This window comes from Danio rerio, chromosome 17, assembly GCF_052040795.2.
Source record: "Danio rerio strain M-AB ecotype USA chromosome 17, GRCz13ab, whole genome shotgun sequence".
Classification (NCBI taxonomy): Eukaryota; Metazoa; Chordata; class Actinopteri; order Cypriniformes; family Danionidae; genus Danio; species Danio rerio.
The window spans coordinates 26,178,872-26,203,305 of record NC_141037.1 but is presented as its reverse complement, the minus strand read 5'-3'; the positions used below and the strand labels follow the sequence as shown (position 1 = coordinate 26,203,305).

General features: G+C 37.1%; 2 protein-coding genes across 5 annotated transcripts; both read left to right on the top strand.

The window, feature by feature from the left end:
• The first annotated feature begins 37 nt into the window (after nt 1–37).
• zbtb8a (zinc finger and BTB domain containing 8A) lies at nt 38–10,046 on the top strand. 3 transcript variants are annotated; one of them, XR_015512722.1, is made up of 4 exons: nt 38–740; nt 4,370–5,193; nt 6,657–7,237; nt 8,318–8,844. XR_015512722.1 is itself a non-coding variant. In XM_087289483.1 (4 exons), the coding sequence occupies exons 2-4, from the start codon at nt 4,398–4,400 to the stop codon at nt 9,420–9,422; spliced, it is 1,287 nt and encodes a 428-aa protein (XP_087145609.1). In that variant the 5' UTR covers nt 38–1,109; nt 4,370–4,397; the 3' UTR covers nt 9,423–10,046. The 3 variants fall into 3 exon arrangements, 2 of the variants coding, with proteins under 2 accessions (XP_087145609.1, NP_001035340.2); XM_087289483.1 differs by lacking the exon at nt 8,318–8,844 and adding an exon at nt 9,102–10,046 and having other exon boundaries at nt 38–1,109; nt 6,657–6,826; NM_001040250.2 differs by lacking the exon at nt 8,318–8,844 and adding an exon at nt 9,102–9,924 and having other exon boundaries at nt 366–740; nt 6,657–6,826.
• A 2,643-nt stretch (nt 10,047–12,689) lies between these two features.
• On the top strand, nt 12,690–23,739 carry hmgcl (3-hydroxy-3-methylglutaryl-CoA lyase). Of its 2 annotated transcripts, none has more exon segments than NM_201215.1 (8): nt 12,690–12,853; nt 13,123–13,212; nt 15,224–15,331; nt 15,460–15,555; nt 17,803–17,951; nt 18,081–18,333; nt 20,428–20,553; nt 22,718–23,739. In NM_201215.1, coding segments are annotated over 8 exon segments (1,023 nt in total). In that variant the 5' UTR covers nt 12,690–12,754; the 3' UTR covers nt 22,820–23,739.
• The last annotated feature ends 695 nt before the right edge of the window (nt 23,740–24,434 follow it).

Here is a 24,434-nt window from a genome sequence, read left to right as displayed (position 1 = left end):
GGGTGCAGTTAAACTGCAGAGCTGCAGCCCCGAATCCAGTTTGAGACTTAAGATTTGGATAAACATTAGGCTAATAAAATCGATTAAAAATGGACAAATTAATATAAAATCATACAAAAATATGGTTACATTATTGCAATATGACAAATAAAAGCCAATAAGATTTAAGGAAAATAACATAGATTATTAAAATAAGTAAATAAATAAAACTGTAGGCCTAAATGAGATTATTTTACACATTTTTAGAATATTTTTTACTATAATTAAATTTTTACCAATATAAAAAGGGTCATCATATAAAAAAATTATCCAGCTTTTACATTTTAGGATGGTGGTCCTCACGGCGTTATTATATTCGGGGGTCTGAGGCGTTTAAAAGATTGTTAAACCCCTGCACTGTAAGACAGGCGGGTCAACACAGTGCAGAAAAATACCATAAAACGAGCCATTTCTTCATTTTGAAGGGCAGAAGCTGGTCGTGTAAATGTGCAGGGGTTGCTGTACGGGGGCGCGTGTGCTTTAAGCTGTTCTCCGGTCCCGGGCGCTCCGGACACCCACGTCAGCAAAACGTTTTTCTAGCACAAACGGGTTTCGGTCTTTCGGGCAAAGCAGGAAGTGAAAGCCGTTCGCCCTGATAACAAAAGCTGGAAAAATACATCCAAAGTCGGCAGAGAAATGGAGATGGTGTGTGAAAGTGGGACATGTCGACCGTACCGGAGCGCGGGTGACGCGGGGCATCTGTGAGTATTATGTTTGGGGGACCGGGGGAAACGGTGCCCGGGTAAAGAGGGTGGGCGATGGGGACCAACAGCGAGGCTCAGCGCCAACCCGCGGGTCGTCCGAGCTCAGGTGATCAGGAATATGAAAAGAGTGATGGGGGTGCTTGCGAAGACGGGTGTTTTGCGTTTAAAATCTAGTCTGGAACGATTCCAGCTGAGCTCGGTTCGGTGGGCGGCTCTGCGCGGACGGCAGTGCTCTTGGCAGAAACCACCCCGCTGCCGCTTTCCCCTTATCTGACAGCTCCGAGTCGCATTGAAAGAAATGAAATGTGTGTTTAGTGTTTAAATCTCATTTTAGTGAAGCACGGGAGTGTGTGCGCGGTACCTCAGGTAGGATATTACTTTTTCCGACGGGCGTTGTGCACACAAAAAGGGCGCAGTGGGTTAAATATCATATGACTTTAAGCGTTTTCTGTGGTGCCACGTTTTTATATGGGTTTATGTTAATTGGGTTGGTTATTAATTTATTTATATATGTCTTGCACTGTAACCCAGTTTTGTATTTGTGTGCGCGTGCTGCGAAGGGAGACGAGCGATGGAGAGATTTATTTCCACAGTATGAACGTCCCTTTTTTATTATTCTCTTCGTGTTTTGAGCGTAACCCGTGCTTCTCTTCTCTCCTTGTTCCTGCACACGGTTCTCTTTTTCTCTCTCTCCCTGCTTCTCTCCCTCGTTACCCGATGCGCAAAGTCGGGTGTTGCCTCTTCCACAGCGAATGAATGTGATTGACAGATGTGTCATCCAGTCAGGGAACAGTGGGCGGAGCTTTACCGCCTCCTCATGAAGTCAAGTAGCTGTCATTACGTCACACCAGTGGCTCTTAACCAGGGACCGGAGCCCAACAGAGGGCCTCAAGATTACTTAAAATCAGACGAAACAAACTTTAAAATAAGCCAAAACTACTAAAATTAAGACGTTCCTTAATTTTTATTGAATTTATATATTTTTGTGCTTATGTTTTTAAATGTGCTTATACAGTGCTCAGCATAACTTATACACTGCATTTCGAAAATAAATATTTTTTATATATGTGTTTTAGTGCATTTTAAACAAAACAGATTTATTAAACAGATATATTTATTAAAATAATATTTGAGTCATCAAACATATTTAGAAATTGAAAGATAATACAATTCAAGCAAATTATTGCAAAAATAATTTCAAACTACAAATTTTCAACTAAACTTTAAAAATTTTTTTGCTTCTTTTGGTTTTCCTCTTTTTAAACTTTTATTTAATATTTTTCTATAGCATAAATTTTGGTGTATTTGGACCGTTATCGCAACTTATTTTGTTTGATAAGCTCCAGGTCTAAATGCACAAATATAATAATGTATTATTATTGTATTATTAAAAATATTAATTTAAAAAAAAGATTTGTGGGGGGGGGGGGAGCAGTGGCGCAGTGGTCGCTGGTTCAATCCTCGGCTCAGTTGGCGTTTTTGTGTGGAGTTTGCATGTTCTCCCTGCGTTCACGTGGGTTTCGTTCGGGTGCTCTGGTTTCCCCCACAGTCCAAAGACATGTGGTACAGGTGAATTGGGTAGACTAAATTGTCCGTAGTGTATGAGTGTGTGTGAGTGAGTGTTTGTGGATGTTAAGGTGTGGATGCGTAAAGGCACACTGGATAAGTTGGCGGTTCATTCCACTGTGGCGACCCCAGATTAGTAAAGGGACTAAGCCAACAAGAAAATGAATGAATGAATGAATGAATGAATGAATGATTTGTGTGGGGGTGTACTTATTTATGCTGAGCACTGTGGATCACCCAAAGCACATTTAGCTGTCTTTATTGAATTTGAATGTATTAATAGTAAGAACCTTAAACTGAAAAAGAAGTTCTGTAATCTGTTTAAACTAAAAACTTCTATTTTAAGATATCTATTTAAGACATATTGAAAAGTTCATATGATGAAAACACAAATGGCTAAAACATCTCTCATCCCTTTCAGTTATAAACTACACATATGATTCAGTCAATATCTTCAGTTTAAGCTGTTCAGCTGCAAAATTTAACACAATTTACTACTTGGGGGGGGGGGGGGTGCACAGTGGCACAGTGGTTAGCACTGTCGCCTCACAGCAAGAAGGTTGATGGTTTGAGCCTCAGCTGGGTCAGTTGGCATTTGTGTGTGGAGTGTGTGGTGCATGTTCATGGTCTCTCAATGAATCTTGTTTGCATGACTAGAAATGTTCTTCCTACACTTCTTTTTAGATTTTAATTTTGTTGTCATTAAAGCTGGTTGGTAAAGCCTGCCTTCTTTGATACGATTGGCTGTCATTTTGAGTACTTTTAGACACAGCTTAGGCAGAGCAGGCTAAAATGTACCTTTTAAAAACAATGTTGTTCTGTCAACAAATAGTGCAGCATCCATTTCAAGTACACAAATAGACAATATGGCCATTTCTAATTACTGTGTGCAGGCAGGGGGTTTGTTCCACACAAAGTATTACAGGCCAGTAGATAGCCTATTAAAAGGGGTGGCTTTCTGAAAAAGTGGACCTTTTTTGCAGTTATTCGCCTCATTTTTCTATTCAATTGTGCATTGTAGTGACATTTTAAGCACTAATCAATGCTGGATCCACTTGGATGCTCAGATAGTGATAATAACCACACTTTTTTGATGCATCAAAAATGTTTCCTACAATTGTGTCAAAGTACTTACCGTACTATTTTACTACAAAGTATATATTTACAAATTTGGCTTTAAACTGTAAATTAATTCAGTTTGATAAATATTCTTTTGAGATTAGCATTTTAAATAAAAAAACAAATAAATAAATATTTTAAAATGCTTATTTTTAAATACAAATTTATTATCATAAAATAGGAATCTGGTAAAATAAAAACTGTACCTATAAGCAAATAAAAACCTGACCAGCTCATTCAACTTTCCTCAGTCAGAGTTTGGCCACTTGAATAATTAGAAATTAAATTTGTCTTTAAAAATTAAATTTTCAAAAACAAAATTACATTTTGCTTTTCTACTTAGATTTTTGTCTTCTTTCTAGTCCAATTATCTTTAATAAATCTTATATCAAGAAGCATTTTCTAGGCAAGCAAAACATATTGTTCGATTTAATAAATATAATGCCAAAATTAAGTGAGTTTTACCTTAAAACAAGCAAAATTCTCTGCCAATAAAAATAATCTTGTTTTTCTTTTTGACGTAAGATTATTTTGCTTACCCCATTGGCAGATTATTTTGCTTGTTTTAAGTAAGAACTCACTTAATGTTGGCATATTATTTCTTAAATCAATACAATATGTTTTGTTTTTCTAGGAAATTCTTCTTGATTTAAGAATTTGTAGATATTTGGACTAGAAACAACAACAAAAAAATCTAAGTAAGAGAAGCCTTCTCTTGCAGTGTACCTATAATTTTCACAATTCACAATTTATGATGGCATAGCAGTCAAAATGGTGATAAATGAGCTCATATAGGGGTCAAATTCTAGAATTTGTCAGTGTGGGGGAGTCTTTGGAACCACCCGAACCACCCTGGCTATGGGCCTGTATTGAGCTTAACATTCACAATCATACAGTGTGTGTACAGATTTTGAACCTCCCCCACCCCTTCTGTTTTTCAGGCCTGTTAACAAATGGACCAGTGCAGACATGTCAGCCATCCACCAGAGCTGTCTGCTCAAGCAGCTGGACCAGCAGAGAAAGCAGGAGCTGTTCTGCGACTGCAGTGTTTTGGTGGAGGGCCAGATTTTCCACGCTCACCGGAACGTCCTATATGGCAGCAGCGGATATTTCCGGATGCTCCTGACTCAGGGAGCCAAAGACACTGTTGACTCTGTAAGTGCCTCTTTTGACGTCTTCAGCCCTGATATCTTCACCATCATCCTGGACTTCATTTACTCCGGTCAGCTGGAGCTCAACAGCTCCAACGTAATCGAGGTGATGTCAGCTGCAAGCTACCTGCAGATGAACGACGTCATTTCCTACTGCAAAGCCTTCATCAAGTCGTTCCTCGAGATCAGCACGAAAGAGGACGATGAGAATCGGTATCTGTGTTTGTCTGAGAACAGCTCTCTTCAGGACAGACGTGAGAGCACTATCGAGCCGTCCAACATGTGTGATGTCAGCATGAGTTCTCAAAGCAGACTGTGGGATGAGGAGCAGGAGGATGATCAGCCGCAGGAGGACTTTGGAGGGACGAGCCCGCAGCCGTCAGGACTTCAGCACAACTCTCCTGCACAGTCCAGCCTGGAGGAGCAGTACAGCTCGGTGCTCCCAGAACGCAGGAGGAGGGGGAGCAGGAAGAGGACGGCCTCCAGTCGCCTGGTGGCAGAAGATACTTCCCTCATTGACCTGCAGGGGGTGGTGTCACACTGCTCGCAGAAAGCAGACGAGCTCTACGCCAACCTGCCTTCCATTGTTGGGGTGGTCGGGATGTTTAACAAAGGTGAGTGTGAAGTGAGTTTGTGTGTGTACCTTGTATTCCTTACTTTGTGGGGACCAACTGTACTAGCATGTATAGCATTACCACATCTCATTTTCGACCTTGTGGGAAAATTGTTTGGTCCCCATGAGAATAAAAGCTCATAACCCAAACACAATGAAGTATTTTGAATATATTTGAATATGCAGAATGTTTCCTGTGAGGCTTGGGTTTAGGTACAGGGGTGGGGTTGAGTGACAGAGTATACAGTCTGTATAGAAAAATCATTATGTACATGGGAAGTTCAAATCCCATAAAGTTAGCTGTACAAGTGTGTGTGTGTGTGTGTGTTTGTATATATATATATATATATATATATATATATATATATATATATATATATATATATATATATATATATATATATATATATATATATATATACTGTTGAAGTCAGAATTATTAGCCCCTCTTTGATTTTTTTCTTTTTTAAATATTTCCTAAACGATGTTTAACAGAGCAAGGAAATTTTCACAGTATGTCTGATAATATTATTTCTTCTGGAGAAAGTCTTATTTGTTTTATTTAGCAGTTTTTAGTTTTTTAAACACCATTTCAAGGTCATTAGCCCTTTTGGGCTATATTTTTTTCGATAGTCTACAGAACAAACCATCGTTATACAATAACTTGCCTAATTACCCTAGCCTGCCTAGTTACACTAATTAATCTAGTTAAGCTTTTAAATGTCACTTTAAGCTATGTAGAAGTGTCTTGTTTATATATACACTACTGTCAAAAGTTTGTGGTCAGTTCTTTTTTCATCTTTTTTTTAAGAAAATGATTGATCATCAAGGTGGCATTTATTACATGTAAAAAATGGAGTAATGAAGCTGAAAATTCATCTTTAAAATCACTGGAATAAATGATTAAATTATATAATAAACTACTTTTGAACAGTTATTTTATAGTGCAATAACATTTCACAATTGTACAATCTGTACTGTATTTCTGATTAAATAAATGCAGCATGGTGAGCAGGAGAAGCTTATTTGAAAACATTTAAAAATCATGCTGACCCCAAACTTTTGACCGGTAGTGTGTAATCAAATGGTCATTTAAAATTGCAGTGATGTTTCATCTATGACAAAAATACATGTATCTTTCCAACCAACCTAAGTTTTTTGAACTGTAGTATATACAGATTTTTGTATTTCTTGAACTCCAGCAAGACTATCTCTGCTTCCCACAAAGTATGTTCATATTGCACAAATCCAAATCATATTTGGCAACAGAAGCCACTGAAGGTTTTAATTAACAGATTATAAAGAAGCTGCATGCAAGAAATATCTCTTTGACCTGTATCACATTTCTTGGCTCTCTTTCGTTCTCTGTATCTCTATTATATTATCAAGCTTTCAGAATAATTCTCTGATGTAGTGATGCATGAAAAGGAGCTTACAGTCATTTTTCGTCTCTCTCCGTCTCAGATGCCACTCCCTCTATGCGCTACAAATGCCCGTTCTGCACTCATACAGTAAAGAGAAAGGCAGATCTGAAGCGTCACCTCCGCTGTCACACTGGTGAGCGTCCGTATCCCTGTCAGGCCTGCAGCAAACGCTTCACCCGCCTGGAGCACCTGCGCAGCCACTTTGAGACGGTGAGAAACACATGCAGCTTCACACTCTTGTTTGTTCCGTTCACACCTCCACATGACATCCTGCACTGCTGGTCAATAATTCACATCTTGTAGAAATATGCTTATATGGCAAGCTGATTATATGATTCATTCATTTATTTTCTTTTCGACTTAGTCCCTTTATCAATACGTGGTCGCCACAGTGGAAGGAACCGCCAACTTATCTAGCACATGTTTTACGCAGCGGATGCCCTTCCAGCCGCAACCCATCTCTGGGAAACATCCATACACACTCATTCTTTCTCATACACTACGGACAATTTAGCCTAATTATCCAATTCACCTGTACCACATGTCTTTGGACTGTGGGGGAAACCGGAGCACCCAGAGGAAACCCACACGAACACAGGGAGAACATGCAAACTCCACACAGTATTGCCAACTGAGCCAGCCGAGGCTTGAACCAGCAACTTTCTTGCTGTAAGGCGACAGCACTACCTACTGCGCCACCGCGTTGCCCTGACTATATTATAAATTCTGCTAAATGACTAAATGTTATTTAAATGTACTTATTTTTCAGATACTTGCAGTGTCTGGTCTGATCTGTTCTGATGTCTGATCTGTTTTTTAAAAAATTATGTTAATAATTAAAATAATAGACATCCATTTGACCACCTCATACCATTGTGAATGCATAATCGCACCAATTAGTCTAACACCAGCAGATTTAGAGCACAGATAGACACCGTAAACGTTCACAAGACATGGAGAAAACAATGTGTTCTCATATAATAGGTGTTGGTTTCTAGATATTGCCTAAAAGTAGCGTAAGATTAGATGCATTATTTGTATAGTATGTCCTAAAATAAGCCGAAATACCTAATCAGGTCAGAATACAGTAAATAGCCTATCCCACAAATCACTTAAAACGCAAATTAATTTTATGAATAAATTAGATGTAATTCAAATGATGAACCCATACATTTTACTCACTGAAGCAGGAATTACGCAAACTAACATTACCAAAAATGTTGACTCAACCTAAAATTTTAAGGGAACAAACTTCAGGACATTTTTAGGTTTTGCTATGCTCAAAATGCTTCATTTACTCAAATGGATTACATTCACAGTACTCATTAGGGTTAGCTTAAATGGTTTGTTGCAATCGGTTTCAAATGGTTTGAGTTATTCTAACTTATTGGCTTTACAGTGTAAAAATAAGATACCTGTATCTAATGAGAAAGTATTATTCATTCATTTTCTTGTCGGCTTAGTCCCTTTATTAATCCAGGGTCGCCACAGCAGAATGAACCGCCAACTTATCCAGCAAGTTTTTACGCAGCGGATGCCCTTCCAGCCTGGGAAACATCCACACACATTCACACACACACTTACACACTACCCACAGCCTACCCAATTCACCTGTACCGCATGTCTTTGGTATGTGGGGGAAACCGGAGCACCCGGAAGAAACCCACACGAAGGCAGGGAGAACATGCAAACTCCACACAGAAATGCCAACTGAGCCGAGGTTCGAACCAGCGACCCAGCGACCTTCTTGCTGTGAGGCAACAGCACTACCTACTGCGCCAGTGTCTCGCCCAAGAAAGTATTAGTATTTATTAAATAAATTAGCTTAAAAACAGTAGTATTTCATTTTAAATATTAAATTTTAAAATGACTTTCTATATACTTCAACAAAAAGGGTTTTGCTGCTTCTACAAACTTACTTACTTAAAATGAGCTGAAAAATCACAATTCTTGAGTTTTTGGGGACAACTTAATTGTTTTATATTCAATCCGCCTAAATTTGTAAAATAACAAAGTTAATGTAATCGATTTGTGTTGGGACAACATGAAAGACTTGTGTGAAACCTAGTAAGATTTTGACAAAGACTTTTTTTACCCCATTGAACACAATATATGTTATTTTAATAAACTTTTTGGAACAGTAGCTTTTAATGTAGAGGTTCCTTTTCTGCTGGAGATACTGTTACTAAAAACTAAATACTTTTACTAAAAAAATAAAATAGTTGTGTAAAAATAAAAAACGAAAAAAATCTTTCATATACCTTAGGATTGGTATAATAGAAAACTTTGGTGTTTAAAACCTTGACTTTTTTTAAACTGCGGTTAACCTTGAAACCGGTTATCATCCTATGCCTAGTGGACCCCCAGCATTTTTTACAGTACAATGTAGTACATTAGTATTTGGCTAATGTTTCTGTCCATCAAATGAATAATTTAGATTGACATGAGATCTAAAATACACCTTCTCCATTTATCACACTGACAGATTCATCAGGCCCGTAAGCTGGTCTGCAGGAAGTGTAAGCGGCATGTAACTGAAGTCAGTGGACGTGTGGTCAGTGAAGGGACCCGCAAATACAGGCTCTGTGACGTTTGCATTCAGGAGAGCGGCTACAATGATTTAATCACAGATGAAACAGATGGAAATGAGGACAAGGAAGGCCTGTTGTTGGGTGTGGACGAGGACATGAGTGAAAACAGGCAAATTACATGGGTCATGGATGATGATGATCTAGCGGAAGATTCTGGAGCCGATCTCATAATCCAGGAAGTGGACGACAGCGACGAGGAAGCAAGTGGAAAGTGATGATAGATTTGTGTGTGATTGTGTGAATGGGCAGAGCTGCCTTATTGGCGGTTTAAGGTCTGTTGAAATTTCATAAGGGAATCTATGTGCGTTTTTGTACAAATAAAACACTTTGTCTTTTAAAAAAATATATATATAAAGTATTAAATATTACTGCTTTTATAAAAGTACAAGTATATTTCTGTAATTGAAAGTATATTTAGCTTATTTCAAGAAGGCTTTTATGGGCACGATGACAGCGTGATCAGTTATTGTTGATACAGAGCTGATCTAATGGAACTTCACTCTGTAATTCTGCCAGATTTCTTGCTTTGACTTCAGTTTTCAGACTTTAGTCAATGCCAGGGCTTACATATATGATTTTATGTTTTATGCTGCATGGAGTCCAGGCGACCTACTTTTTGTGATGTGTAACAGACTCATTTATTTATTTTCAACAAAACAAATTATCAGTCACAGGCCAAACATAAACAGCGTCTAAATAAAATATTGTATATATGAATGAATGTGTTTATGCTTCACTCTGGATGTGTCACCTTTTGCTATTTGTCTTGCTTTTGACATTCAATTTATTTGTGTTTCGATTTATTTGGACAAAAGAAAATATATTTTATACACATGCAATGTGCGTATGAATCGTCATTTACATTATACCCACATAAAAGAGGAGAGTACGTTCACACATTCCAACATTTAACACAAACCCTAGGAATTTTTCACTTTTTGAGCAAACATTGAGTTCCTTTCAGTGCATTGGGTATGGCAAGCTCTGTTAACATTAACTTTTAACATTAAGATAACAGTATCTTCATAGACAAATTATTATTTATTAGTGCATAATATACTGTAGCACAATATGATAGATTATATATTAATATTTAAAATGAGATCTAGTGTCTATTTAATAAGTAAAATAATCTTAGAAATTTAATGACTGAATATTATTATATAAAATTGTTCAAGTCATAAATGGAAAACATACTAGCCAAAAATGAATAGCTGATATCTTAATATTATCACTTTTGATGAAGCCACTAGAAGTGTTTGAGCAGCCATATTGATGTTCCATTTCTAATCCAACTGAGGCTGCAGTGCTTACATTACAGTTCTCAGTAGCCCCTTCTTAAAAAATAACCTCTGGTGTTGCAAAAAATTCACAATGGGATGTGGAAAATCTGTTCTCAAGTAGACATGGGCCAGTATAAGATTCTGACGGTATGATAACCTTGGATATAAATATCACTGTTTCATGGCATAATGGTATTGTGATTACAGCTCTAAAATATATTCTTTTGAAATGTTTGGGTGAAAACAAAACTGTTTTGCCCTTGAACACAATATATTTTAATTTGGGAAACATTTAAATTCATTTGGAGCAGTAAACATCTCAGGCTAAATAGTTAAATGAATTTCTTTTCTGTTGGAGATACAACTGTCCTAAAAAACTAAAAAATGTAAATAAAAAATCTTACTCATACCTTAGGAACAGTATAGCAGAAAATGTTAACGTTTTTAAAACCTTGACTTTTCTAAACCGCGGTATACCTTGAACACCGTTATCGTCCCATGCCTATTGTAAAGTTCAGTTTAATTTAATTTAGCCCTTTTTTGCCAATAATGACATCCACAGACAATGGGGTATATACACACAGACTTTTAATTTCAGTCAGCCAGCCCCAAGGCTTCTGGTTAATTGTCATCCCATACATTATCGCATGCAGCGTTAAAGATCTGATTTCTTCAAAAAAAAACAGTGATGCCTGCCTGAGATACAATATAAAGTGGCTATCAGCCCAAACAAGAAGCACTGATAAATTATATTTTTCCGCGCAATGTCTTTAAAATATGGAAATTCATTTTACCCCAGTATTTTCAATGATGTTTCTGTGCTAGCTTGTGTTAGTCTTTCGTCTAATATTACGCTTTAACAATCAAATAGATGCTTAAGTCTACTTAACTGATTATATTTGAATTACATTACAATATCGATACTGTAAAAGGAACCTTATGAAATTGAAAATACTCACATAAAGCTTTCAAGAGATTCATCATTGGCTGAAAAACATTAGCTGTGCATTTAGCCAATTTTAGAGGCAAGCAACATCTCATTTAAAGCAGTTCATGGAGCCATATACAAATACAATAAACATTCACTAAATCACCATTATATTCGTTAAATGGTTGGCACCAAACTAATTTAATGAACATTTACTTACCAGATGGTTAAACAAGCACCTTATTTAAGCGCTGCACAATAAACTAAAATAAGAAGCTGATTGGTTTAGGCAGATATACACAGGACATTTATTTTCAACTGTTAACATTTCTAAGATATGCTTTCTAAGAAACATATAACCATGTGATTAGAATGCTAATATTGGAAATTTACATTGCAGGAATACACAAAGATTTCAGGTGCAAACATTTTCTAATAAAGTGGTCCCTCGTTATTCATGGGAGTTACGTTCGAAAAATAACGTGCCATAGGCAAAATCTATGAAGTAGTCAGAAGTATACGGTACACACTTAACATTTTCACACTTTTCTCTCATTTAAACACTATCAAAGTTCAAACCTTCTTACAAAAATGAATCCAGTATTTTAGAATGAAACTAAATATCAAAACCATTTCATAATGGCGCCCTACAGCCTCGTAACTTCTACCTTCCTTTAGTATGTCCAGAAGGTCAAATTTTGTGCAATGGTTAGCATATTCCTCTGCCTTTTGGGTGTTACTGCAGGTGCCTTTGACGATGCAGAATGTTTCGTTGACATTGTAGGGAGGAAAATTCCAAGCATACAGTGCAGTACTTTAGAGTCACACTGTTAGTGATTGAAGATTTATGTAAATTTGGCAAGCTGAACGCATTCTGTACTGTACAGAACACAATTGTTGACCATTGATTGACAATGGTCTACAACTAATCAGGACACAGAACACAATGCGCTGTAGAAAAAAAGCATGTCAAATGGCACTAAAAAAGTCTGCGAAACTGCGAGGTCGCAAAAGGTGAATCACCTTTTTATAGATAAAAGCCTATCCCTACTATCTAACAAAAAGCACTACTAATAAGCATTCTCTACCTAATAAGTACTAGTATCTAATGAAAAAAAGTGGAACATATACAAGTGTCAAAAATAAAATAGGTACTTACTGGTAGCATGAAAATAGACACACTAGAACAGTTGACAGATTAAAACGGCTTGCCATACACCTATGACCATGATTGGTGCAGAGATATGATGGAGACGCGCCTCTTCAATTCTAAGCTTGTATTATCGCGAGATGTATCTCGAGGCTATGACGTCAGGCTGAATGGGGGCGTGTGAAGATGGCGGCGCTCATGATGAGAGTTGCTCCTGGTCCTTTTGCCTCTGTTCGGGTTAATCGACCCGTCTTGCACTGTGCCGCGTCCGCCCTGATCAGATCCGTGAGTTCATTCTTCATTATCTAATGTCACGATGATATACGTGTGTTTGTCTTATTAGAAGAAACTGCTTTCTATTGACGTGGCTTTTGATTTTTAATTTACATATCATGCCTTTTTGTACTTTACATTAACCATGATATTTATATGCGCATATGACATTTCGTATGTTTGTGTGTTTGTTTTTATTTGTGTTTGGTTTTATATGTTTGTGTGTGCGCGCGTCTTTGTTTATGTGCTTTATTTCATGTGCGTGCGTGTTTGTTTGACAGGTGAGTGTGTCTGCCGCTGCCTCTCAGGCTTTACCAGAGAGGGTGAAGATTGTGGAGGTTGGACCCAGAGATGGACTTCAGAATGAGAAGGTAAACGACTTTGTTTGCATACAACACATGATGCTTTTTTGTCTACAACCCAGCACTGGACTAATTGTGCAATGAGGTTAAACTATTCTGTTTTGACTGTCAAATGTTTCCTGTCCAATTAGACATTCCATTTTAGTGTCCACATCGAATTAAATTCACAAAAGTGTTTTTATGCAAAATAAATTAAACATATAAAACTACAGCGAGTAGGTAGTGCTGTCGCCTCACAGCAAAAAGGTTGCTGGGTTGCTGGTTCGAACCTTGGCTCGGTTGGCGTTTCTGTGTGGTGGTTGCATGTTCTCCCTGCCTTCGCGTGGGTTTCCTCCGGGTGCTCCGGTTTCCCCCACAAACCAAAGACATGCGGTACAGGTGAATTGGGTAGGCTAAATTGTCCGTTGTGTATGAGTGTGTGTGTGAATGTTTCCCTGAGATGGGTTGCGGCTAGAAGGGCATCCGCTGCGAATAAGCTGACAAGAAATTATTAAAACTACAAAAATTGGGTTGAATATCACCCATTGTTAATGATATATACCACCAGTCCAAAGTTTTTACATTTCTGCTCATAACTGTTCTATTTATTTGATTAAAAATGCAGTAAAATGCATACATTGTGAAATGTTTTACCAGTTTAATACACCCCTAATGGGTGAGCAAACTTAATCCTGGAGGGCTGGTGTCCTGCAGAGTTGAGTTCCAACCTCAATTAGACACACCTGAACCAGTTAATCAAGCTCTTTCTAAGTATACTAGAATCTTCCAGGCTGGTGTGCTGAAGGAAGTTGGAGCTAAACTATGCAGGACACTGGCCCTCCAAGACTGCGTTTGGGCACCCCTGGTTTGCGCTGGGCAAAGCGAGGCTTCATGAAATACTGAAACAGTGAAGCAAATGTGTCAGCTTCAAAATGTTTTAAAACTCATCTCTACTACGTCAGCTAGATATATTTTTGTAATGTATTACTCTGGAACAGCTTTAGCAAAGAAAGTTACACAAATTGAGGTATTAAACCCCCTTGTTGTAGAATTGATATTTTAAGTGATTTAGTGGTGTGGTTTGAGTTCCTGATTAGCATGCAGAGGTAATGGGTTTGAATCCAGGGATGCTCTGCTGGTTCGGATCTTAAATGCTGTTCTTGTAACGCTTTTTGTTTTACATTGGTTTGACATCCTATTGAACACTTTGAGTAAATATGTTTTGTTTTTGTTATAAACAATGAACATTATTAAAATTCATCAAGTGGTGGCACAGTGGGTAGCGATGTCACCTCAACAATAATCACTGGTTCGAGCCTCAGCTGGGTCAGTTGTCATTTCTGTGTGGAGTTTCTCTGGTTTCCCCACAGACCAAAGATATGTGGTATAGGCGAATTGGGTAAGCTTAATTGTCCGTAGTGTATGTGTGCAAATGAGTGTGTATGAGTGTTTCCCAGTGCTGGGTTGAAGCTGAAAGCTGCTTAAAACATACGCTGGATAAGTTGGCAATTCATTCCACTGTGGCAACCCCTATTTTAGGGACTAACCCTAAAAAATAAAATCAATTTACGAAAATACATAGTCACAATTTCTGAGCATTTGTGCTAGTCGAGATTTAAACTCGGGACATTTGCTGCACTCTGGACACAGCACATTCCACTAGGCTACATGGGATAGAGGGTTTTCCCCACCCTGTCAATCAAACACAGATTCGCCATGTGTTGAAACGCTTCTTGAATGTTCTATGCTTTGAATCACTCAGTGCTTCGGATCAGGCTTCAGAGCAGTGTTTCGAAACACTTGTGCTTTGTGATCTTGACACTGTGTTGAAATGTCAGTCTCGCATCAACCATACCTTCTCATGGTTTAATTGTTAAAACTGCTACAACTATTGTTAGTTTTCTGGATTCTTTTTGAATCTAGTTTAAAATGTAAACTATTCCTTTGATTTAAAGCTGAATTTTTGTAGCATTGTTACTGTAGTCATCTATGTGTGTGTATGTGTCTGTATATTTCTGTGAAACAAACTTGTGTCCATCAGACCATTGTTCCCACGGAGGTGAAGATCCGGCTCATTGATATGCTCTCGGAGGCAGGACTTCCTGTCATTGAGGCCACTAGTTTTGTTTCACCTAAATGGGTGCCTCAGGTGAGACTCAGAACACGCCATCAAAACATAAAGCATTTCATTAATAGACCTCCACAACATAAAACAGAGGAAACTATGGCATCTATTATTGATGTAAACACTGATGTTTGGCTATGTTTGATTGGCAGATGGCTGATCAGGAGGAAGTGATGCGTGGCCTCCACAAGAAACCTGGAGTGAATTACCCTGTTCTGACCCCTAACCTAAAGGGATTTCAGGCTGCTGTGAGTGAAATACAACACAAACTGTTATTTGCTCAGATACCTAAAAAGCTCATATGTGTGGAGATTTAAATATCCTCTTGTTAAGGTGTAAGGTATGACATACTGTTTCTGGGTCCAACCCGCTACTCATTTGAATTGAGAAAATATTTGTTTATGACCACTTTTGACCAATTTTATATAAAATCATGGTGTAGACAACAGTCTCTGGACTTGCAGCATCACAAACACCAATATTTGAACAATTTATAAAAAATGCATAATTTTCTGGCCATCTGATATTCAGCATTGTTGAGTCTCCCCATACGGTCTGAGAGCGATTAAACCTGAAAGCCGCTTAATGTGACGTCACATTTGACAAGCAGATAGTGTCAATCACAAGGGTGTGTTACATTTATCAGAAGTAAGTAACAGTATGTTCTTTTGAACTTTCCTTTTAAATAAGAATCTGCATTTTCACAATGGCATTAAACAACATCTCTGTTTTCAGCATTGACAATTAAATCTTTTTATTTTGTTTGTGTTTGTTATCTTTATTTTACAGGGGACCTATTATGCCCCTTTTTACAAGGTGTAAAATAAGTCTCTGTATATGTGAAATTTCAGCTCGAAATACCACAAATAATGTTTTATAGCTCTTTGAAACCGTCCCTTTTAAGCTTTTATCCAAATTGTGCCATTTTGGTAACTGTCGCTTTAAATTTAAATTAGATTGTGCTCTTTTCGATAGAGTGCGGGGCTACAAAAACCGGTGCTTCAGCATAGCAGCAGATTCAAAACAGGACTAATTTTATCTCCGTTATGAGCTGAAAATGTCAAAAGAAATGTCTCAGAAGAAGGCAGTCTATGGAGACTACAGTGTTCATTTGTAGATCCTAAATCCTCTTAGTCGCTGACATTATCTTCAGAAGGTGAAAACTCTAATGGTGTATGGCTGCTTCTTACTCAGGGCTGTTTATGCTAATGAGGGAGAGATCATTACTGATGGGCGGGGCTTTCCCCCTCTGATGACAGGCACAAAGGGAGAATGTCAATCAAAGTGTTTCTGCAGACTGCTTTTATGTAGTGTAATTTATAAAAAACAAAACAAATTATTTTTTGCAATTTGAGGCTGCTTATATTGTAGGGATATTTTACAGTTTGAAGACCAAAATGACTGTCAGATGAAGAAGAGCTGGAGTCAGAGAATCAAATAAAGAAAGTTTAATGAAGATACTTTCAGTCTCATCGGCAGAAGCCAGCTTCAGCACTTGCAATGAGTTTGTAGGCCACTTTGCTTTACAATTTCAAAACATAGACAACTAAACTCTCACATAACGTCATTAACTGCATCATACATATAGGTGTTTTAACCTGATTGGTTTAAACGGATAGACTAAGGCCCAATCTCAATTCTACTTTTGTACCCCTTCCCCTTGACCCTTGAAACAGAGTGTGAAGGGGAAGGGCTTCAGAATTAACTCCTAAGAAATGGGACACCACTACAAAACCTGCAAGTCATCATATGTCATCACAATCTCTTGCGTCATATGCGATCGATGACGGCAACTGCTGTAGTTATCTTCAGGGAATCACTGAAGGCATAAATTAGCAATTATAACCGGTATAATCTACATCCAAACTGGCAATTTACATGCAAAGGATTTGACACCTAAAATGGCAAATATCACTTTAGACATAATTACCACATGGCAAATAACAATATGAACAGTGGTTTCCAATTCTTCAAGAGTCCAGGTCCACTCAAGAGGTCTACATGACCTCTGACCTGCCTGGTTAGATGCTAAGGAAACATTATTTGGCATACAGAAAAGCAATCATACACATATTATTCCAGTTTTACTCTGAAGTGGGTTGACAATAAGGTCATCCTATGGTCTTGGCTCTTAATCATTTAATCGTTTTAATAATCAGAAAGACGTACATAAGGATATGTGTTACTCCATCCTGGAGCAGACATTCATCAAAAAAATCCATGCCATCAATATTCACACACTGTTTTTACACATTGTTGTGTTTAAACCCCCTATAAAAGTATGTTTTGCATAATATGCCCCCTATAACTAATGTTTTTTTTGTATTTAATTTTACAGTAGATATAGTTTTTTATTAGTTTTTCATTTAACAAATCTATTTATTTATATTTTTGCTTTAACTATTTTTATTTTAAATGAAATTCAAATGAGAAAAAAATCATGCTATTTATTATGCAAACATTTATCCAAAAACACCTGACAACGATCTTCTTAGGTAAAAGCCGGTGCAAAAGAGGTGGCAATATTTGGTGCTGCATCAGAGCTCTTCAGTAAGAAGAACATCAACTGCTCGGTGGAGGAGAGTCTTGTGCGCTTTGAGGAGGTGATGACAGCTGCCAAACAGGAGGGTGTTTCTGTGCGAGGGTAAAACAACCACATTCCGCATTCTCCACATTTCTCTGCATTCTCTACATTCCGTCTCTTTCAATGACTTCTGCCAAAATCCCATTAACATCATAGTCTTGTGTCTGACAAATGCTCTGTGTTTCTCAGCTATGTGTCCTGTGTGTTGGGATGTCCATATGAAGGAAAGGTGTCACCAAGCAAAGTGGCAGAGGTTGCTAAGCGACTGTATTCCATGGGCTGCTATGAGGTTTCATTGGGTGACACCATTGGAGTGGGCACTCCGGGCGGCATGACGGAGATGCTGAACGCTGTGAAGAAAGAGCTTCCTGTGGAGGCTTTAGCAGTTCACTGTCATGACACTTATGGGCAAGCACTGGCAAACATACTTGTGGCATTACAGGTGTGTGGAATGATGGCTGTCGTGATGGAAAGATCATATTTGTATTGTTTTATTGTCTAATGACACCTACTCTTATACACCTTTTCAAGATGTCACTACTGTGGGTTGCACTTCCAGTTTCATAAGAACTGACACAAAGAGTTTTACATAATAACATTGTTGTGAACCCTGAGTGAGAGGTTGTGACTCTTTGCCAATGGAAAAAAAAAGCTTCAAGACAAAATGGCATTTAGACACAAACCTTTATAATCAGCCTCCTTCAGCATCACAAAAATTATAATACAAAACACAAAAGTTAACGATATGTAAAAGTATACCATTTCAAGGCAAGAGCTGCACACACACACAGTCCTTTCTCCCTTTTCCCACACACGCAGACTGACTCCCGCAGCGCACACACTGGGGGGTTGGGGTGCAAAAGGGCAACATGCATACATAAGGTGGTTTATACACATAGTAGTGGCCGTAGTATTTGGATATCTTTGTGTTTTCGACATGATATTGTTATACTAAAAAATAAAACAGGATCAACTTAAATTACTTAGTACATGTACAATAATTAAGTTTTTTCAACATTTTTTTTGGTGTAATAAGTTGAAGTAATTTAAGATTTCCCAATTTTACAATGTGCACTTGATCTTTTTAGTGTGGCCAAAGCTCTTTTTTTAGTCCACTGTGTTTTATTCCTCCAGGTTATTTTCTCTTTGTATTCTATTGAATACAGTAATATGTATGCATGTAATGATCCTACAGAAAGACTTGTTTCAAGATTTTAGGGTTATTCACGATAGGCTGAAAGTAATTTGTTATTGTAATAAATTGCTTGATAATATTTGACGGCGAACTGTGAGGATAATAATGACATTTTACTGTTTATCGTTTTTAAAAACACTTTGCTTACAAACCTTACTGTTTACAGCTACATAAGTTGGGGGAAAAGATGGATGCTGTAATAATTTTTCACATTGTTGATTTTTCACATTGTTAAAATGTTAAAATACATTTAAGCAGTTGTGCAAAGAGTACTGAAAAGCATACCCAAGTAAAAGTACCATTACTTACCTTAATGTAGTGCAAGAAGGGTTAAAGTAACTCTTGTAAATATTACTTTAAGTATGAGTAAAAAGGGGACTTCTTTCAAAAGTAGTCAAGAGTAGTGAGTATTACGCTGTAAAAAGCTGATTCATTTACATGTAATCTGTGGATGTGCAAACGTAACATTCTGTAGTGCGTTTAGTTATTACCCAACAGGCACACAACGTCATAAGACGTTACTATTAGGTTAGATTTAGGTTGTGATGTCAGGTGACCAAACTTCAGTGTCTAGCCAGCATCTGAGTATGACTTTATTTTGATGTTCAAGAGCGACATTAAATGACGTCGCTATTTAGTTGATTTAAGGTTGCGTTAGAAAGTGACCAAAATCCAACGTCGAGCCGATATCTTAATCCAACGTCATATTAATGTCAAATACTGACATTTATTCATTTATGGCAACCAAAATCCAACATCTAATAGACGTCATGTTGATGACGTCCACACAATGTCAAGCTGTAACATCATTTTAGGTAGGATGTTGGACATTGGTATTGACCTGATGTTGGGTTCTGATGTCAACCTAATTTTCATTTACAAACAAAATGCAACGTCCCCACAACATTGGGGTACAACATCAATCTCCCGTCATGTTGACGTCTTATGCCTGCTGGGTGTTTAAGGCCCTTTCGGTCATCATACAAAAATCTAAATCAAATCACTTTTATTGTCACATCATAAAAAAGAGGTGATTTGATTTAGATTAGGGCCTTAAAGGGCCTTGTAGGATGACCGAAATTTTTTTAATCCCATAGACAGGAAAAAATAAAGGAGGGACTGCAGAACAAAGGAAAGTAGTGAAGTAAAACTACTGATACTGCACTAAAATAGTACTTAAGAAAAAGTAAAAGTGCACATTCTTTAAACTACTATAATAAATTACAATTCCTGAAAAAAAAAACTACTTAATTACAGTAATTAGAATATTTGTAATCTGTTACTTTACAGCACTGCATTCAACTATAACATGTCTTCTTTTTTTCCTGATCTGTTTTCTAGAATGGGGTGAGTGTCGTGGACTCGTCTGTCGCAGGGCTTGGTGGTTGCCCTTATGCCCAGGGGGCTTCTGGGAATGTGGCAACTGAAGATGTGGTCTATATGCTGCATGGACTGGGAATCCATACTGTAAGTCCCAGTTTACCAGGCACCACGTTTAGGAACTCGCATGATTTGTGGTTTAATTTCAAATTTAAACTATTAAAAAAGTTTGCATGTGTTAAAGGCCTGTTTCTCCGTAAACATTAGCCAGTTTAAAGTAATGAAATATTAATTATATTTAACTTGTAACTTTTGGACTTCCCAGAAAAACTCAAAGCACTGTTTATTTCATTTGCTTTTCAATGATTTTCCTTCCTTTTGTATTTCTATACAAAAGGAATGAAAGGAATACACTGTAATGTATTTATTTGAGCTTGTCATTTGTGTGTTATATTTTATGCAGATGCACAAAAACACGTCTGATATGGTGAAAGTGTTTTCAAAATGTCACAATGTCAGTTTTTCCTAAAATTGGTTTTAGACGTTATGACAAAGAAACCACATTTAATGACTGGTTACTTGATAATGGTGCCGCTGTAATGTGCACTACTGTTCTAGAGTTTGAGGTCAGAAAGATGAACTGTTTCTGAGAGGAAGTCTCTAAGGATGCGCGTCTATCAAAGAGTATTTGTGCAGCTGAAAATGTCAGCCCCCTCTTCTAAAAACACTCCGCTGTGAGTGCTTCTTCTACTGTTAAAGCATTTTGAAACCGCCAAGCGATCAGATGTTTATTTAAAACTGATGCTCAAATTTGTAAAAAAAAAAATAAAAATAAAAAATAATAAAAAAAAGGTTGAGCTTCCATCCCAACAACTAAAAAAATCTGCCCATCTTTAGGAGAAAAGCTTCAGTGGACACACACCCTTATGCACATCAAAATGTAGTAAAGACAGTACTGTTGTATAATAGATGTACAATAAAAAACACCTAAAATAAATTTAATATGTAATTTATTCCTTTGTGGAAACCATATTCATTTTTGGCGCTGTTTACACCTGATGTAAGAAGCTAAATACCAGTCTGCGTGCTGGTAAAGTCAAGGTATTAAAACAGCCAAAATTTTCTGCTATATCATTCATTTTTTTTATTTTGCTTTATTGTTTTAGCACAACAGTATCTCCAGCAGAAAAGATATCCACAGATGCTGCTTTAAATTGTAAAGAAATCTGTGTTTTTGAAACTAATGATGATCGCAGAAGTCAGTGATTCATGTTGAATTATTCAGCCTGACATGTTTACTGTTCCAAAATATTAAATGTTTCTCAAAAAATATATATTGGCTCTGTCAAAAATCGCTTTCTACTCGGGTACTGCATTTAAGTAAGAATTTACTACTCGACCACTAGAGAAGTATGTTCTATACAGTATGAATGTGAGCAGTATGAATGAAGCGTGGATGTACTACAGATACCATTTTGTCATTATCACGTGACCTACCTGTGTCAGTTGCATCGCTTCTTTCCTGTTTATGAATTCTCTCGTGATGCATCATGAGATAACGTAGCATCCATCCGATGCGCACTTCAGAATCTCGCCGGAAGTGGTAGGCTGTAAGAGTTCTATTAATTAATAGTATGTCTATTAATTCAGACATACTACTCGGCTCAAACACTGTTTTTAATGTACTATATAATCTGAAGTGTATGCAATTTCAGATGCAGCCATTGGGTTCAAAGCGTAAAAAGTGTTAGTTTTTTTAGCCAGACATTTTTAAAAAATAATATATTTTAGAGCAGTAATCACAATACTGTGGAACCATGATATTTTTATCCAAGGTTGTCATGTCTTTAGAAATTTTAAACTAGCCCATGCCTTGTTTAGGCTTGGTTACTTACTTCCAGAGGTGGTGAATTGGTAAACACTCTGGTGGTTCAATATTTTTTTCACACCCACACCTGCCATTATTATAACACGCAAGTAAAAAAAAAAAGATTTGTTTTTTGCCACATTAATATGCTTTTACTGTCAGTCTAGATGAGTGGCCTTTGGGGTCTAGGAAGGAAAGGATTTGTTAATGTTATTTACCTCCTCTACCTTTTTATGTTATAATTTACTGATCAATTTAGTGTGAGAACCGAAAGAAACTCATTTTAACTATGGTAATTGGCTAAAAATCATCTAAATTTAGTGGAAAACAAACATTAAATGTGAAGGTATTCTTTTCAAATGTGCCTTTTGAATGTACAACTAACTAATAGTCCAAAAAGAAATGCAGCACTCTGTTGATCAAGCTGTTGATTGTGTGTTTTAGGGAGTGGATCTGCCCAGACTGTTGGACGCCGGTTCATTCATCTGTCATTCACTCAACAGAAGGACCAATTCAAAAGTAGCTCAGGCCTCCTGCAAGCTCTGAAGTCTGCTTCTCTTCTTGGAGAACACAGTACCCTTACGGTACGTTTTCGTCACACTAACTTCTTAGCACACAGTAAAACTACATCTTGCTGGAAATAAATCTCTCTATATTCAGCTGAGCTGAGCGTTGAGTTTAAGCACTGAGTGTAGGTGAGTCTAGGGGTGAAAAGACTCCTTTCTATAAGAGATCATGTATCCTGAATTTCACAATCTGACTTGATGAGTTCATGTGCCTTAATTACTGATGAACTACATAAATGATAGCTACAGTGAATATGTAGTTTTAATAACTGAAAATATTTCATGTATAGCTGAAGCTAGATTAAGCTATGATGCTCTAGCTGACAGCTCTCATTTGAGTTTTTAAAACAGTTTCTGGTTCGACTGCATCGCATTACTAAATTTGATTAGTATTACTTTGAATGTTTCCCGTAATGTTGCTTCACAGTTTCGTATCTGATTCCTCCCAATTCTTTTGCCTGCTAATGCCATTTTGGCTCTTTTTGAACAGGAACTGTCATTACCGGCAAAAGCTTTACAGTAATAGTAGTCATAACAAACCTCATTCAAATGAAAAGACTTGCACGGAACCTAAGATAACAACATAGTGGGAAATTATGAAAATTGACAATGGTTTCTTACTCCAGGAACAATTCATACCGGGGAAAATCCTTTTTCACAAGTGGGGTGTGTGTTTGTGTTTGTTACAGGAAGAAATAAAAAAGATTTTTAGAATGTCTGTAGATTTCCTTTAAGCTATTGGTGATTGATTTCCTGTTGGTGAAATGGACTATTGTTTGTCTTTGTGCAGTTGACATTATGATGATGTATTTATTTTCTTCTGTCTTTTTACTTTTGCTCTGTATGTTGTTTAAATGGAGATTATTCGTTTTAATTATTAAATTAAGTTTTGACAAGAAACATGAGTCTATGCTTCATTTAACATCATACCAGATTCACATTTACAGGTTAGTCTGATAACTGAACTTTACTGATTTTATATCAGCACTTTACCAAACAGCTTAACTGGATTAGGCTTGTCAGGACAGTTACTGTTTCAGTTGCAGCAACAACTTCTGCTTATCTGTTGAAAGCTGACGAACTGGATCAGCTAGTCTTGTACATTTAAACTTTTTGTTTGACATCATACACCTACTCACAAAATCCTTCTGAAGATACTGAGTGTTGTATAAGTGTTATAAAAGTTGTTTAGATTTTAAACTTTTTTTCCTTCCACCAATTAACATCAGGAGGTTTTGGGCTGCATGTACAAACTGAATGTGATTGATTGTTCTCAAGAGGAATTCTGCGCTATGCACAGTTAAAATTATTAGCCCCCCTTTTATTTTATTATTTTTTTTAAATTCAGTTCAATTTACCTTTATTTGTATAGTGCTTTTACAATGTGTTTTGTGTCAAAGCAGCTTCACATAAAAGATCATAGTATATAGAAACAGTATGTTTTAAATGTTTCCCAAGTGATGTTTTACAGAGCAAGGAAATTTTCACAGTGTCTAATAGTATTTTTTTGTTCTGGAGAGTCTTATTTGTTTTATTTCGGCTACAATAAAAGCAATTTTTAATTGTTTTAAAAACAATTTATGGTCAAAATTATT

Coding starts and splice junctions, on each gene's coding strand:
- zbtb8a (NM_001040250.2), top strand. CDS start 676: ATGGAGATGGTGTGTGAAAGTGGGACATGTCGACCGTACCGGAGCGCG. Junction 741..4,369: donor GCGGGTGACGCGGGGCATCT/GTGAGTATTATG, acceptor TCTGTTTTTCAG/GCCTGTTAACAAATGGACCA. Junction 6,827..9,101: donor TGCGCAGCCACTTTGAGACG/GTGAGAAACACA, acceptor TCACACTGACAG/ATTCATCAGGCCCGTAAGCT.
- hmgcl (XM_087288785.1), top strand. CDS start 15,182: ATGTGTCTGTATATTTCTGTGAAACAAACTTGTGTCCATCAGACCATT. Junction 17,952..18,080: donor GAGGGTGTTTCTGTGCGAGG/GTAAAACAACCA, acceptor TGTGTTTCTCAG/CTATGTGTCCTGTGTGTTGG. Junction 18,334..20,427: donor ACATACTTGTGGCATTACAG/GTGTGTGGAATG, acceptor TCTGTTTTCTAG/AATGGGGTGAGTGTCGTGGA.